The sequence below is a fragment of the Cupressus sempervirens genome, chromosome 5, assembly GCF_028749045.1.
Source record: "Cupressus sempervirens isolate cs-2001-9-10 chromosome 5, ASM2874904v1, whole genome shotgun sequence".
Lineage (NCBI taxonomy): Eukaryota > Viridiplantae > Streptophyta > Pinopsida > Cupressales > Cupressaceae > Cupressus > Cupressus sempervirens.
The window spans coordinates 323,710,320-323,728,841 of record NC_143122.1 but is presented as its reverse complement, the minus strand read 5'-3'; the positions used below and the strand labels follow the sequence as shown (position 1 = coordinate 323,728,841).

Here is an 18,522-nt window from a genome sequence, read left to right as displayed (position 1 = left end):
ATCTTGAGTGTATGTTGTTGAAGTCACCTAGAAAAAACTCACATCTGCTACATGCCTAAATAACCTTTTACACCAGAGAAGCAAGTAAAATATTGTAATTATAATACTATGTTACTTATATAGTCAAAATTGGGCTAGTCTCAGGTCCAAAACTTCATTAAAGCGTGAATCAGGGTAGAATTGATCAGAGTTCAGAATTTTTGTCCCTAAATTTTGTTGACTTCCTGAACTCTGAATCACCCCAAACAACTTTCTTAATTCTTCAAAAAACCATAAACATAACCTCAGTGTGCATTACAAATGAGAACCTCATTTTGTTTCAAACAGAATCGAAACACTTCTTTTTGTCTGAGTGCATTGCGAATTGAAATCAGTACTCTAATACACTATCCTGTGCAGAGAAAATTAGCTTTCTTCGGAGGGTCCCTGCTTGGACAGGAATTAAATGAGTGATGTCAGAACAAGGAAGATTAAATATTTTATGTTGTTTTGGGAAAAACTATATTAAGGTGTGGAATGAGATAATGGCTAGGATGCATACTTTGACTCTTTTGGATCTGTACTCTGGAGTCTGAACTATGACTGTTTTATTATATTGATCTGTCGAGCTGCCTATCCTTCAACATGCAAAGGAACTGAGTGAATGGAAATAAAAAATCATGAAAGCTACTTCTTGATTTTATCCTCATTGTCTAATATGTTCTAATTAGAGTTTGCTTGGAATTATGATATTATCTTGACTGTTGATTAAGAATCAATCTGTGGGGGCTTCACTTGTAACTGGGAAATCTGTAAAAAGCTTGGCCTTCTCATTTGTATTTGAATTAGAACATTAGAAGTAGTCGTAGAATAGGATCAAAGAAAGTAACAATAGTAGTAGTAGACTATGTTAGTGATTTGGATGCGGATACGGGATGTGGGGAATTTTTTGTTGTTGGATGCAGATATGGAAGCGTGTGTATATATATATGTGTGTGTGTGTATGTATGTATATGTGTGTGTGTGTGTGTGTGTATACAAAAACAAATCATTTGATAGTATAACTATGATACTTCACCTTTATCAAAATTGAAGATAGTTCAAAATCCATATGATATATCAATATGTGTTCAACATTAGAGTTTAGTCTTAGACAATAAGTTCAATGGTCATGTTCAAGTTTTCAACAAAATAAAAACTTAGTTCATGATGGAAGATCCAATCAACTAATATGCATTAGAGTTTGAATCATAAGGATTCACAAGAAAATCCACATTCTCATCATCATCTCCAACTGCTGAAAGATCATTGGAGCACATGCAAATAAAAATAACTCAAATTTGGTCATTTTTTATTAGTTTTTTGGGCATTGGCCCGCAGATTCCTCCGGATGCGTCTGGATTCCCTGTGGATTCTGGCCAGAAGCCAGTCACATCCGGTGCCTGTGGCTGGTCAGTATCTGGCTTCCAGACACATCCGGAGGCCTGTGGCTGGACAGTATCTGGCTTCCAGACGCATCTGGAGGCCTATGGTTGGCCAGTATCTCGCTTCCAGATGCATCCGGAGGCCTGTGGCTGACTTCCGCCCAGAATCCACAGGGAATTCAGATGCATCCAGAATCTGAATGTATCCACCTCCAAATCCACCTGATTTGGGGACGAATCCATATCTTAGGTAGTAGGAGATAAAAAATTGTTGCAAGTTTATGCTGAAGTTAATGTACAGTTTTGATTGAAGATATGATGGATCTTTGCGTGTGGTTTCAGCATTTTGCGTGGTTTATACCTCTCAAAGTTTTAGTTGAAGGACATTGATCTTAATGGAGAAATGCAGAAATATATGTTGAATTCCTTGGTTTATACCATTTGTAGTTTATTGATTGCAAATTACAGTGTATTGTTAGTTTGAATCCTTTTAAGCATTAGTTTGATTGTGGGTTTTCATTTGGATTGTACTAGTAATGGGTGTTTTGATGAACGTTTACAATATGAAAACCCTTTGTTACCGTGGAAATTGCACCAAGCTTTGTATAGTAGTTTCCTTATGGCGAAGCAAAGCTAGGTCCAGGGAATGCATTTATCTGAGCAGCATTCATTGATCATTGCCCTTCGCTGTTGGAAATAACATAGATTATCTAAGCCTTATCTTTTTCTTTTTGCTTTTAATTTGAAGTTTAAGTCAGTTTTGAATATAAGTTACAATTATTTTGAGGGAAAATAGTAGATTTAGTCCAAAAAGAATAGCATAAGTCCCTTTTGTGATTGCCAGCACTATCACATCAAATTCAGTTTTGTTGTATCCAACAAAATTGTGGGTTCATAATGTAAACTTTGTGGTTGCTTTGCACACATTGTCTTATTGTTTGTCATTTGAGGTTTACTGTCAGTTTAGAAGTGTCATGAAACACCCATCAACATCGCCAAGAAGTTTTTGTTGAGTATACTAACTTTGGTTTGTCCTCTCAGCCTTCTCTGTGGCTTGTCGCTTCTTTCTTTCATCAACCTTGCCAAAATTCACTTTCTGATTTCTATTACACTGCTGAGGCTGTGCCCTCCGATCTTTTTGAATTTTCTTTTGAGCTCTCCACTTGACCTTTCCTTCATACCCTGTCACTACACAAAGAATTTTCCAACTCTTAAAACACTGAATTAGCAAGCATTCATGGTCCAACTCTTGCAGCCATGAACCTGTTGAAGAATTGCGATTAATTGCAGATGTATTGGCCTACCCATATTCACTTTCATGGAAATTCTAGTACAAGGTTCCTCCAATCTCTTACTCTCTAGCAGAACTACAAACTTATTCCCCTAGTGAGTTACCAATAACTTTGAAATTTTCTTGTGATGGAAGTTCATTTGGAAGCTTTTACATCTTGAGCTGCAGTGGTGCGTCTTGCATAGATTCCCCAGCTAGATCAAAGCCTAGGGACTACGCATGCAGGTACAAGCCCGGGTTTCCAATAAAACACAGCCTTCCCCTCAATTCTTTGTCATATCTTATTTGGTCTGTAAGGTTATTTGCAAAATTTTCAATGCAAGAAAATTGATCAATGGAGAGGGCCAATCTGGTCAATGTTGTCACATTCAGGTTTAATTAGGTTCTTTGTAGGCCAGATTCTGATAAACTTAGCTGTGATCAACCTCCATTTCAACCCCTCTACGGCCAGATTCAAATTATTATTTAAATATTTATGGTCAGGATCTCTTTTTTGACGTCCAGAATCTCATGTTTAACTGGTATTTTACGGATCACAGTTCTCTTCCTTGCCTTTTTTTTCCACGATTCTCCACAAGTCCTGATTGTTCTTTGCATTTCTTGCTCGTCAGTGTCTTTGGTAATCACCTTACCAACCTTTATTGGATATCTTGTGCAAACCTTTACTTGCTCCCGCTTCCTGATATCTCTCTGCTTATCATCAACCCTGCTTTATTCATGAATCCTCAAGTTACAGCATGAAAATTTAAATTATTACGCTATTTAATAATTAATACATTTAATAAATAAATAGCAATAACATTATAAAGGAGAGTTCTTACCTTATTGCTATTTAAATTTAATTATAAAATGATTATGTTATTTAATTTTTAATAAATTTAATAAATAAATAGCAATAATATACAGAAAATAAGATATTGCTATTTGTTCACGAATCCTCTAGTTACTGCAATAACATAAGATATAAAAGGGAGGAGAGTTCATTTGAAAGGAGACAGAAAAGAAGGGAGCATGGGAACTGTTAAGGTTGTAGCTTCTGTCAGATTGAATTGACCTAGAGATAATCCCTCTATGGTCATTGGTTAATCATAAATTAGACAAGCACAAATATATATAAAGATTATATTATTGTTTAATTAATGATTAATTTATAAATTATCAAAGAGACTTGTCTCTTCATTAGACATGTCTTTTCTATGGATATTTATATATTATTCAAATCTGCAATTGGAACACACCATTATAATGGCAGTGTTATTACATTTGCAAAAAGAAAAAACAATCCTACAAAATCAATGTGGTATCAGAGCCAGATTCATGATCTGCCATCATAGACAATCTTTATTGAAATATCATTGTAATCTGGTGTATTTTGACATCACCTAATTTATTCTAATGGTGGCTGGCTATGAATTAAAATTATCCCTTTCAAACTATAGATATTATGACTAAAGCTTCCAAATTAATATTAGTTATGGTGATTTTAGCATCCAAATATTAAAAATTGAGAACCACAGTAAATTATTTCATCAAGGATTGTGATTTTGGCATTGCCAGATGACATTGATGTCATTGTGGAGGATTTAGATGTGTTGGGGCAAGCCAGAAAGGATCAATTGACAGACAAGGAGATGATTTTAAGCATGAACACTAATTAAAATTGATATTGTAACGACCAAAGGCATAACACTGATAAAAAAAATAGAGGGGCAAAGTATATAGCTACAGGTGTTCTGGAGATGAACTACAATAATCTGTGAGCACATCAATGTATACACTGCGGATAGTTGAATTCGTTGCCAAGTCAGAAAACAATATTAATACTTGGAAGGCAAACAAGGTGTGGGAACTCTATTCATACCGGGAGATTTTACTAAATCACCAGTATTAATATTTCAGACGCAAAACATGATCAGCGCTAAGGATACAAAGAATGAGATTAAGAGCATTGGCGGAGGATTGGGGAACAACCTATCAGCCTTGAAAGAAACTCAAGACATCATCTAAAGCAGTGACAGTATCCTAGTGAGATTAGGGATCAACTGTTCAAGCATCCGAGCAAATGCAATTAATGGTTCAAGTTATATGACAGTCTTTCATTTATAATAGATATTATTATTATAAAATACTAAGATGTAATCGTACTTGCTGATGAAGTTACCTAAAGGTTAAATAATCACTATGACTTATTACAAGGATGCATATTCAGAGATACACCCTTTCAATCTATTGACCAAGATTTGTCAATCAAATCTATTTTCAACTGGAATGTCATAATAACGATAAATTGAAAACTTATTACAGAACTGTGGTGACGTTCTATAAATGACAGTTATGTGGTGGCGAAAAAGGTAATAGGAGATGACTCGAAATAACAAGAGAAGCACTGCATAATTACAGTCAGTGCACAAAAGCAAATTAAATCAAGATTCCTCAGTTAACATGAATCCTGTAACACAGACAACAAATCAAAAACTTACACCATAAACAGGGTTGATTGATATGGTTGTTGAAGATGAATATGGAGATTAATTTTGGACTGCAAATGTAAGAGAGAGCAATAAATAGATAGAAAGGATCATGCTGAGTTGCATGATCGCGTTGAGAGATGTCATGATTACTTACCTCAAATAGAGATCAGGGTGAGTACAACTAAATAACCAGGGATGTTAGACATGGACTCTCCATATCAAGCTATAACATGGGAAATGGACTATATGGTCAGCGAGCCATGAACTGGGAAAAATAACGATGGAGACATACATATACAAAATTTGAGATATGGATTAACCATCCACTGATAGCATGTGCTCAAGCAATTGACCGCAACCAGCCACTGAAGTTTGACTATCAAGCAGTGTGTATGGAAGATAAAACAGCCTGCATCCTGAAGGATTATTCTGTGTGCATCACCATTGAATTCAACTGCAACCCAGGCCTTTGTATTGTTGGGGAAATTCACATCAGAGACAGGTTGTCCCAAACCATTTGAGTTGGGGTAGACACTGATTCTAGTTACGTGGCTATGAGAAGCAATTCTACGTGTTCTTCCATGTGTCTAGTCATTAAATATGAGCTATCGCTTTCTGTTCTTGTTCATCACTTCCATCATTTTCAGAACTTCGTGATGTTGAGTCAGCTTAACTTTCAACTGCAAAAGGTAACATCATGACAGATGTTTTTCTAAATCCATTGCATATAAATAGAATGGGACAAGTCTGTACAAATGAGAGATAGTAGCTCGATTGAAGCATTTCCAACAACTGACACTGCCAATCATTATGTGAAACTTAGTGAAAATATGTTGATGATTGGTGGAGTTTAGATATTATTCTAGGCAAGGGATAAGTATTATTCTAGGCAAGGGATAAGCTGAGAGTGAGAAATACAGTCCAATCAATCACTTGATTCTGAAATCTTCAAAATGCCCAGGATTACAATCACATAACTTGCAACTTCCTCCGGTCTTATTGATGTTTACATTGCTTATCCTGGAAGGGGAAAATCATTACTTCCACTATGCTTCTTGACGTAGGAATTCCATCATTAGTTATAGTTTCTGAATAGGAAGATAAAATATACTTGACCATTGAGAAACCTGCCCTATTATGGACCAGTAGTAACATTATAAAGGGGATCAATTCAATATATTTGCGGAACATTTTCATTGGGAACCACTGAATATTAATGTTCAAATATTTGGAAGATCATAGCACAAAGCTGGCCGTGTAAGTTCCCTTTAAATTACAAATAAATATATTGCCACCTCATCAATATCTTGAAGATAAGAATAATTAAATGTAATTTTAATATTCAAGAATAGAAACCATAGGAAAAGTCTGATGCTAGTCAACTTAAGGAATTGGAAATACTCTATAGTGAAGCATAGTGAAGCATTGACCTCTAGCATTGGATGGAAGATTAAAGACTTGTGTTTAATATCTGATGTCCCTAAGGAATTATTAGTAGCTATGGATATCTACAATTGAAGCAGTCTTTGATGATAATGAATAGTTCATTCGCCATATGTCATCATTCAAGGCAAGAGTGATTAAAAAGAGTAATCATATCCTATTAGCAGTAAATTATGACTGTAGCTTGGAGTGATCTATTGGCATTGACAAAACAACTAAGAAGTTTTTCATATTTGAAAATGATGCAAAAATTGTCCGACAATATAAGAGTTCACATTATTGGTGGGGGCAGGGGGGTGGGGGATGATAAACAATGTTTCACTCCCACTTGAACCATCCTTAACAGTGAGATGTTCCGTTCATGTGTAGATAAGTATTTCTTATCTCTAAGTATTACATTTATTTTTTCACTTTATTCTCTCTGTTAATTGTATTTTTATATGTACGATAAAGAGCCATTTGCCTTGATCTTTTCCTTTGTTTCTAAGTTTGTTCTTGCAGGAAAAGGAGGTTGGTACTTTACACATGCTACCAAATATTATGCAAAACTCAATCTTGTGACAATAACACCAAAGAAGTTTTTATCTAGAATTCATTAGTCATTTGATGATCATGTTGGATGAAGTGAGGCTCTTGAAGCGAATATCTTTGATGATTAAGATTATGAGTATCGTTCTATATCAAGAGGGAGCATATAGAGGATATGTTTTAGTTAACCTGAGGGAGTTTGACATCTAGCACTTCATCAGAGGTAACTTTGAACAAGGAGTGCAAAAGTTGATACTCAAAGGGAGTCTAAAAATACATGCGTGATTGCATGATTCTGATGGGCCTACCCCTGTGTACATCATAAGGAAGTAACGACTTGTCACCAGAAAGTCAGAAGATTGATATCAGAATCAGAGGGAGTCTAATAGGTTATAACATGCATCCTTAAACGAAGAGAGCTTCTAAGGGAGCAACTAGAGGACTTGACTTCCCAGGATCTTTTGTTAACAGGGAGAGTTTGGAGGTACAATTCCTTGTTAACGAGTTCTTCTCCATGAAAAGTTCTTGGTAAAATTCTTTGTATTGCATTCTTTTCTATAAGAGAAAAGTTTGAGGTGAAAAGCCTTGTTCTACCCTCTAGGAGTAGCTATGGTGGATCCACCCTCTGACATGGTTCGTGGTGGATATCATGTGAGTTACTATTTTGCATGTGGATTATGTCATGAAAGGTAATGATCTTTCATTGATGGATGTGTGATGTCGCGATTGTAAAGTGATGATCTTACCAATAGTTTGGCCTGTTATCATGATAGACTACATTAAGTTGTTGTCCCAGAGTGCCGGAAATCATGATAATGAATGTATCATGACAGACTACACTAAGTTGCTATATTAGATTGTGCCAGAAGCCATGATACTTGTCATGATAGTGATCATGACACCCTGATTACTTATTATCTGATAGACTACATTAACTTGTCTTGGAGTGCCGGAAATAAGATAACTCATATCCTACTAGATATAACATATTCTCTTGGTAGGCATCACGGATTTGATGCTAGTACACTTACCACAAGAATATGAGATTGACAAATATCATATGGTTTGTATTCTTTGTTGAATTATATTTCAGAGGATATTGAAAGATAACATCTGTTTTGATGAATATATGCTGATATCCTTAAATATGTCATTCAAGAATATCATGTTGAGATGATATTCCTATATGCTTGAGAGCATATGTGTTCTATAGCAATCCTCCCTAGCTAAGAAGGACTGTTAAGGTTGTAGCTTTTGTTTGATTGACTTGACCAAGTGATAATCTTTCTATGGTTGTTGGTTAATCATAAACTAGAGAAGCACTAATAAATATCTACTTATATATATTGTTTAATTAGTGATTAATTTATAAATTATCAAAGAGACATGTCTCCTCACATGATAGGTCTCTTCTATGGATATTTATATATCATTCAAATCTGCAATTGGAACACAACAATATAATGGCAGTGTTATTACATTTGTAGAAAGAAAAACAATCCTACTTAATCAACAGGAACTAAGGGATAATGGAAGAATATTGGAATATGGAGAGTGTATGAAAGGTTCTGATTCTTTCAAAAAATGGTAATTAAGAAAGGTTGTGACTCTTTTGAAGGTGGGAATGAAGAAGGGTGTGACCATTGCAAAGGGCAGGCATGGTGAAGAGGTGCAACTCTCCTTCTCATTGGAAGATATAAAAGGGAGAAGGATTCTTTTGAGGACATCCAACAGAGATGAATATGGAAAATTATCTGTTCTTAAAAACAATGACGAAAAGTGGTTTCTCAAACTTTATGGAAGGTTGTGACTCTTCCATGTAGAAAGTATAAGGGAGAACTCATTTTAAGCATGAAAGGACCACCTAGCAATCATCACTCAGGAATCCATCAAGACAATCCCTTTATTGATCCAGCAATCACTAATCCCTTGTGATATCAACCAATCAGCAAGATCAACCGAACAATCATTAAAGCCATATCAACCATCACTTCACCTTGGGATCAAGGAAGCAAACAATTCTGCAGTCAAGCATCAATTTATTAAATCAGCAACCACCTAATCATCAGTCACCAATACCTTAAATCATCATATCAAAGGATTGAATTCAGCAATCAATCAATTGATCATCAAATTGGAATACTAGATAATTATATATTAAATGTCACAACCCTGGCCTTATTTTGATTAGAAATTGCCTCATGACAGTGCAACTTCACAATTTATACCATAATAAAACATGCGTTCACATCCACGTCAACAATCGGATGGTGATTGAAGTAACCATTGCAAAATAAAGCTTCTGCCATTTCTCACAATCTGTATGATCAGTCTCACCAATGAAGGAAGTGAGTATTTGAGATAGCCGGCAGATTTGATAAGGTAAAAGGAGATATATATTACTAAAAGTTAATTTTTTTTAATCATGAAGCCGATTAAATTATTCATCTTCCACAATAATCCTTTTCTATAAAGTATCTCAAGTCCTTAACCAATCATTAAGCATTAGCCATGATACTGATGAAGAGGCACAAAATTAGTTTGGGGAGGCAACGGTGAGTTTGAGACGATACCCCTCTTGGGTTGCAACTCATTGACATTCATCCCAATGGCTATATAAGGTAGAAGTTCCTTTGGTGGAAGGCATGGAAGGAGGTAAGAGAATTGCATCACAAGAAAGGCAGACATAAAGTATGAGCTATATATTGTGGTATGGTTTCCAAAGATAATAGGATAATTCTGTGTACACTTGCAACCTTGAATTAAAATCGCATTTTATGATTATCTGCCTAGTATCATAGATATATTGCTGATTCATGAATGGTTTAATTTTGGAAATGTGTGTAAGATGTTATGTATAGTTATATTCTCTGATTGCTGTAATCAGCCATAATAGGGGAAATGCGGGATTACAAATAAGGGAACGGTGATGGGGTCACCTTCTAAGCATGCCACCTCATGGTATATGAACGGGGAGTTAATGGGGCCAAAGGGGTACAAGTCTTTGGGCTTAGAAAGAATGGACTTTCTGGGAATGCTATTTTGAATACTCGTACCCTCTATCATGGCAAATGAATGCATTAAGGATGTTCAATAATTGGAAGTAGGATAGAAGTGGCAAGGTTGAGGGGAATGGTTAAAGACACCTCACTAGGTACCCCTCATATGCACATGGGCCACATGAGGTCAAGAGGTATGGTATATCTGTTTTTGGGCCTAGGTTAGAGGGTCTTTAGGGCACCCTCTCAAGTCACCATATCTTATATCTTCCATGGTTGATTCTTTTTAAATTGTAAGCAATCGAGTGATTAGATACACACTTCCAATATATGCTAATTTCCAACTAAAAGAGATCTATTTTATGAATTATGATTATAAATGATTCTTAACTTGCTTGCAGAGTCTCAATCAAAGTGAAAGGTATCTCTAATACCTACTTGTTTTGATTAAAAAATGTGATCTAGGGAAAAATTTGGGTATTCATAACTAAGGTACTTTGCATTTTTCTACTTTTTTGGAGACAAGACTATCTTGGTTTTTAGACTGAAGCCTTAACTTTCGGTGCACCAAAATTTTTCCCTGAATATTTTTGTGGCAATGATTTTTTCTGTCTTGAAGCTCTTGAGATGTCCATGTTTACATGGGACAACGAACATCTCCAGAGTACAGTCTGCATTTCTTATAAATGTCAATATAGGCATTGGATATTGATATCCTTTTGTTGCATGTTAATTGTATTGCTTCTTTGGAGTGTCTTCTCAATCCTCGTTTAGGTCAAAATGGTCCAGCGTACATTAGAGCGATCTTTAGTCTGATAGTCAACTAATGCAATATATCCTGGCATGTCATGGATATTCAGGAAAGGGTGTTTTATTTAATTTTTTTAATATTTACTATTTTGGTTTAGCATTATTTGCACTCATTTTATTTTCTTTCAAGCAGTTACAACTTTTTAAATCAAAATGTTATTGCGTTTAACTTTTAGAATTTTTAATTATCTGAAATGTCATTGCTTATTCTCATTATTTATTCAATGCAGATGATGTTGAGAAAGAGGACAGAGCCATTATTCTTGCAAATGCTACGGAAAAAGCTCTTCAATTCCATGAAAACTCTGCAAATTCTCTTGTGATGAAAAATAGTGCAAAATCTGGAGCTGAATTTCTTTCCTTGAGAAGCTATCAAGGATTGGAAATGCGTGGAGAGAGAGAACTGTCCTATTCCTATATAAAAGGCAGGAGTGGAAGAGCATGGGAGTATGAAGAAGAAACAAATAAATGAATGCCAATTTTTGACAACTCTGTTCATCCACAATGATTTGTAGTAGGATGAACAGCTGTAATATAAAACTTTGTTCATCTGCAATGATTTGCAGGATGGACATCTGTATTATATATAAGAAAATGGTCCTGAGATGCATGCAAATGATTTTCCTGTTGGAGTTTATATAAGTGTTACTTTTATGTGCTCATGCAACTTGCCATGAAGGTGGGTTATTGTATTCTTTTTTACATGGTAGGTGTCTTAATTATTTTAGATCAAAATTCGTGCTCCCTTTGCAGGGATGCAGTCCATATTCTTCACATATTTCTAACAAACACTACAGTATATTTTATCTGCCAAAAGGACCTAGTCTATGTTGACAAAAAATTCTTGTAAACTAAAGCGTTGATAAAGAGTTAGTTTTTACAGCATGTCAAATTGTGATATTGCTATCGGGATTCTACATACAGCATGTCAAATTGTGATATTGCTATCGGGATTCAACTATGTAGTTGTTAGTCAAACTAAAGCATTGCTCGTTAAAATAAAGGATTGAGTTAATGAGTTATCTACATCTCCACAATTAAATGTAAGGTTCACTTTATACCAATTAATCAACATCAAGAAGAGTACCATGTGTCTTGAAACAAGTTCTTTTAACAAATATATCTATATAAAAATTGCAATGAGCCTCAAAGTGGATTATGAATTTAGCATCCAGTGAATGTTTTTTTTTTTTTTTTTCTGTCTAATGAAAGTGTAGATTATAATATAATAAAACATAAGATGCATTATGGTGAATGAATACACACGGCAGAAGCGCATGCTATAGTTTTTAAAAACTAGTATAGGTAGCAGGTCTACATAGTTTCAGCTGATGCTGTTTTGTTAATTGAGGAGAGACAATTGCATTTGTCATTATATATTTTCATGCTTACTCTTAGTTGTATGGTTTCCAAGTTGATGTTTGTTTGGGTGAGATTTGTTTATCATTGAAATTTGCCTCTTTTCACAGGAGTCATTGATTTCGTTCCATTTCCGAAAGGTCAGCAAGAAGGTTTAACAAATAGACGTTAAACAAAATAAATACATTAGTTACTATTCCACATTTTGGACACTAAAATTATTAAATAAGGAGATTTTGCATGGTTCGTCTTAGAAAGACGAGAATTGGCTGAAAATAGTTGGAAATAGGTTGGGGAAAATGTGCTTCCACTACATGGTAAAGTAAATAGTAGTTACCTCAATGTTTATATGGATATGCATAGATTTAGTTAAGCTCAATGGAACTTCAAGAGATCATCAAGTTTGGCCTAAAAGTGAATGAAATGGTACCAATGGAGCTGGCCAATTATCATGAAATGGCACCAATGGAGCTGGCCAATTATCATGGTATTTTAATTTATGGATGCCACGCATCTCGTGCCCGTGGAGTTTATCCTCCATCAACCAGAATGTAATGTTTGGTAGCTCCAGTAGGATAAATTCAAGAGACTAAAATGAAGTTATGTGTGTGTGTGTGTGTGTGTGTGGTGTTAAATTATAAATTTGTTATATTAATTTAATGTTAATGGACAGACGTCCCATGATGGGACATGATGGGACATGTCTATCCATATACCATCCACAATATAAAGAGAGATGGCTGCCATTTGGAAAGCACATACCAACACATTATGACAATGCTATTACATTTGCAACGGTCCTCTGAAAATCAACCATAAATGAAGGGATTGAAGACAGCTACATTTAAGAAGATTGATCAACGTAATTTAAACATCGAATTCGAAAGAACAATTGCTTTCTATACAAAGTTCAATGATGTTTCAAGTTGGTATGGGTGAGCTATATTTGGGGTTTGCATGCGATTATTTAATTGGGGAACAAACAATGGTCAAAAGGTGGATTCAAAGTTGGGAGTATCCCAAGATTTAAGGAATGCATTACTATCATTTTGGAAATTATTAGTTAATTTATTTCAAAATTCTATTGGGTCAAACTTTAGGTTTACAAGGTACATATATTATTTTTGTTTGAACAAGCTATTTTAAAATTGAAAAGATAAAATTTACATCCATACATGAATAAAGGGGACAAATGTTATAGACACATACTAGTAAGGAATCAAAATGCTACATATGCTCCATCAAGTATCTAGATCAGGAATTAAGGTAATCACTGTCTCATAATATGATGTCATGTTCCCAAATTTTAATATGACGATTAAATTAAATTAATTAATTAATTGATCATAAAATTTAAATAATATAATAAAAAACCTTTAATTAGTTACTTTAATTAATTTATACGGGGCCCAGGTTAATAATATTTGTATTTGTGGTTATGATTGATTTAGTATATCTCGGATCTATTTTTATTTTAATTGTTTCTGTAGGTGTTGTTGTCGACTATCTTTGTAAACTCTCAGGAGTTGCTCCGAAGGGTATTTAAGCACATCTTGTAGGTAGTAGTTGTCATGCGATTTGAATTATTTTTTTGTATTGTGAATTTCAGTTGAAGTTCAGTATTGTTCGCCATTTCAGAAGTGAGATTTTTTCTACTTGGCTTTCTTTGGTTTCGGTGGGATTCAACCCTCAGCCTATTATGTCTCTGTATTACTTTGCTTCGGATTTGGCACATCTGGAGCACAATCTTTGTATGCAATTATATTTCATGATTGGAACGACAACTATTTGGTATATGCGAGTATTAATTTTTCATTTAGTGTTAATTGCATGATTGGCGTTATCATTATTGGTTAGTACTTCTTATTGTTGGTCTCCCTTTGTCGTCTCGTCGCCATGATGCCATTTTGGTGACAGTTGATACGTTGACCAAGGTTGCCCATTTCTCTCTCGTGCGTACTACATTCACAACACAGAACATAGCTCAGGTGTTTCTGCAGGATATTGTTCGACTTCATGGCATTCCCTGTAACATCATCTCTGGTAGGGACTCCTTGTTCACTTCATCTTTTTGGAGAGAGTTGCAGGCAACATTGGGCACTAGGCTCAATTTCAGTACAACATACCATCCTCAGACTAAGCAAGTGAATTAAGTTTTGGAGGACATGTTACGTATGTATGTAATGGACAATTAGGTCAAGTGGGAGGAATACCTACATCTTGTCGAGTTTGCCTATAACAATGGACACCATTCCTCCATAGGTATGCCGCCTTATGAGGCCTTGTATGGAAGACTTTGTAGGACACCCTTGAGTTGGGACAGGATCGAGGATCGAGCATCTATTGGTTCTTAGTTAGTTAAGGAGATGGAGCAGCAGGTGACCCTTATTAGACAACGCTTGAGAGAGGCACATGATCGACAAAAGAAGTATGTTGATGCGAAGAGGATAGATTGAGAGTATCAGGTTGGAGATAGAGTTTTCTTGAGGGTGCGACCGCACAAGAGTTCGATTCATTTCGGGAAGGGCTCTAAGTTGGCACCTCGGTTCGTTGGACCGTTTGAGATCCTAGAGAGGATAGGACCAGTTGCCTATTGTTTAGCCTTGCCACCTAGCCTGTCACGCGTCCACGATGTGTTTCACATTTCAGTACTTAGAGGATACATTTATGATGAGTCTCATATTATAGATTGGGATGCTTTGCAGGTGGAGTCAAACGACTAGTTAGCGCTGGAGCCTATCCGTATTATTGCTCGACGGACCCTAGCACTTCGAGGTCGAGAGCTGGATCAGGTTAGGGTCTAGTGGGATTGCTATGATGAGGTTACGGCTTCATGGGAGGATGCGACACATATGCGATCTCAGTACCCATATCTTTTTGATGAACTCCAAGAGGAAGTTCATGTTTAGTGGGGGAGGATGTGAGGCCTCGCCCTGACCCATCGTAGCATAGTTGATACATTATTATTTTGATACTCATGACTCGATATGTCAGGACACTATTTGATGCACTAAACATTCTTATGCTATTTTATGATGTGTGATGCTTTACTTTCAGATATTTTATTTCGTCATTTAATGCTTTATGAACATGTATAATGATGAAGTAAATGAATGCAGAACTAACACTCTGATTATGCAATTTTTTTAAAATGGTCAAAATATGAGTAGAATGAGATGAACAATTGATTACTAGAAAAATGGATGTTTTTAATTTACACAATTTACCTAATACGTAATTTACATATATGCATGTCATTTCTTGAGCTACTGATGTGTGCAATGAGTGTGCAGAATATTTAGTCGAAAAATCTAATGGAAAGACAGAATTGAACCCCTTGCTAATTTGTGCTATTTTGCATTGTCTTCCTTGAAGGTTGTTATTGGGTCTTACTATTTTTCTAGCTTTTGTTTGGGTTCCATTAAGTCTTTAAGGCCTAAAAATATTAAATTTAAGTACCCTAGGGGTAAGAATATGGGTTGGGAGTACTTTCCACCCCTTTAGCCTCTTGGGTTGACTTTTAGGGTCACTCAAAAACCTTACTTTTGGTTGATTGCGAAAATTGATTTGTCTCCTTCATGAGTTGGTGACTCAACTCCACCTTGGGGTTACCTAAAGTCTAGTTGAGTTATGATCATATTTAGAGACATTTTGGAGAAGTTTTGGGGTTGTTACCCAATCTTTAGTTTTGAGAGAAGTTTGAAAATTGAAGGAAATGAAAGATAAGCTCTTCTCAACTTGTCATTTTACCATAACTTTTTTTGTGAAGGTAGGGCTCTTCACTCTTTTGATCATGTTTTTCATATTGTTCATACTTTGATTCATGCATAAGGCATTGTGTTGTTTTTGTATTGCTTGTATGTGTGTTGAGGTTGTTTGGGGAGGGATCTTAACTTATTTTTGGATGTCATTCTTATGCTTTGCTTTGAAAATTTTGAGGGGATTTCATAGGGATTGTTTTGGCATTACTCACCCTTGGATAGGAAAGAAGTAGCCATGTACGGGGGAAGGACCTTAGTTGGATCTCAATAGTGTAGAGTCTCCTCTCATGGTGAGAAGAGGGAAGGAGGGTAGGGTGTATGGGCCCCTACTTGTCATCACATACCATGTTGAAAATTTGAATTGTTGAAGAAGGGAAGGAATGAAAATCCTTGTTGTATTGGCCCTGAAAGGGCATTTGTAGAAGAATGAAAGTTCTTGAATTTTAGCCTCGGAAGGGCTATGTTATGGTATGGTGATTGACGTCTCCTATTGAGAAAATTCACCTCCCCCTAGCCTGGTTCAATGTTGAACCTATTGTGCGAAATCGGGTTGGGGATGCATGCTTGAATTGTTCATCATATTATGTTGTTTTACCTCGGGGTCAGTTCTTGTCTTTCCCATGTTTCCCTTGATGCATTGAAGATATTCGAAAGGATCTATTGTGAAAGACATAGAAGGGGATTTATTTGACTTGTAACATTATGTAAAAATGTATTTAAATTTTGATGTATTTGGCAAGGATGTCGAGTTTTCTTACTGGTTCTTTCCCGATGGAGCCTTGAACCATGTTGATTAATAGAGAGAAAAGATTGAGAAAACCTCCTTGTATTGTATCTTATGTTATTTCGATTCATGTATATGTGTGTGGAAAATTAGATTAAATGATGAGGTTTTCGAAATTATGCAATCTTCTAGTTTCAATTATGTTAAGGAAGAGAAATTTTGTTATGTTGAAATTTCAATCCAATTTCATATGTATTAGGAGATACAATAAATCTCTCATTGTTGATAAAACGAATTGTTCAACCATCTTGTTAAACTATGCAAATGGTAAATCCAAATTGATAAGAAAAAAATATAGACCTCTTGTTATAAAATTAGTTTGCAAAACAAAAGTTGACACTCAGAAAAAAAAATGGCTTGACAAAAAAATACACCCCCAGGAGCAAAATTACTCTCTGGAATTTGTATGAGAAGGAAAATTTAATTCATTGGAGCAACAAAGAATATTCTCATTTGATTCTTTAAAATTTTATTACAAAATTCTTTAAGTATATAAAGAAAAAGAAGGTTTTGTTCAAAACAAATAAATAATGCAAATAAAAATAAAAATAGATATCTCTATCCTAAAATTCACCTAATAAACTTTTAGATTTTACTACTCTCCCCCTTCTCCAAAATCCCACCTTACTCCCCTTACACCCATCCCATGACCCTAGTGCATGGTATGTACGCAACCCGCTGTCACATTTATTATCCTCCAATGGAGTGCCTAGTTGGAGATGTCGTTGGGAGCGAAAAGATGGCAATCAACTCCCATGCAATCATTTAACAAAAACTTTATTGCTCAACCTTTAAGCACCAACCTCCTCCATCCTATCGCTCATGTTTGGGAAGGCGTGGCTTTCACGTTTTGGTGGGGGACAAGTACTGTGCAGTGCAGACTTGGGGGACTGCGCTAGGATGCCTTGGGGTCCGCCCAAGCTCATTTGGATTATGGCACAGGGTGGCCAAGTGGGAGGGGGGTGAGGGTTAGGCCTTAGGTTAGTAAGGTAGGTTAGTTGGTAGGCCTTAGCTTGGTGAGTTAGGTTAGTTTAGTTGAAGTTTAATTTTAAATTAGTGATAATTAAATGTTAGATTTAGTAATGTTAGTATATTTTAATTAATGGAATTAAGATAGTTTAATTTAAGTTAGTGTTAATGTAAGTAAGTTTTAAATTATTTTAGATTGTTAATTTATTTATTTTGCTATCAAAGTTTCTTTAAAATTAAGATAGTTTTGTAGTTATGTTATTTAGAAATTAAGTTATACATGTCGAATTTTAGTAATGTATTATAGTTGTGTTCTTTTATAATGGCAGTTAATAATTAGCTAGTTAAATTCCAATGGTAGTTAGAGTTAGCGTTCATCAAGGTGAATATGAGTGCAAGTAAATATTGAGAGTTATTTTAAGTGGTTAGAAAAGGTAGTTCTATTATCAGTTTTAATACGTTGCTAAAAGGTTAGTTGTTTAATTTGATTTGTTAAGGAGATAGTTTTAAATATCATGATGATAGAAAACTAGTGTTAGTTAAGTCAAATTTTTAGTATAAATTAAGGTTAATTAGTGAATTACAGATTCAAGTAAAATTTGTAATTAGCATTGAAGTTCAATCACAATGTAATGTTATATTAATTTGTAATTCTTTTCATCTCAAATGTTTGAAATAATTAGATCTATGTTAATTAAATAAAT

General features: G+C 35.2%; 1 protein-coding gene across 2 annotated transcripts in view; it reads left to right on the top strand.

Annotated features, from left to right (window-relative positions):
• The window catches only part of LOC149555970 (diphthamide synthesis DPH2 family protein), a 118,042-nt gene extending 106,212 nt beyond the window's left edge, over positions 1-11,830 (top strand). For both annotated transcript variants that reach the window (XM_089830095.1, XM_089830096.1), the window contains exon 10: positions 11,176-11,830. In XM_089830095.1, coding sequence (XP_089686221.1) covers positions 11,176-11,417 — 242 coding nt within the window. In that variant the 3' untranslated portion in view covers positions 11,418-11,830. The remainder of the gene's footprint in view (positions 1-11,175) is intronic.
• The last annotated feature ends 6,692 nt before the right edge of the window (positions 11,831-18,522 follow it).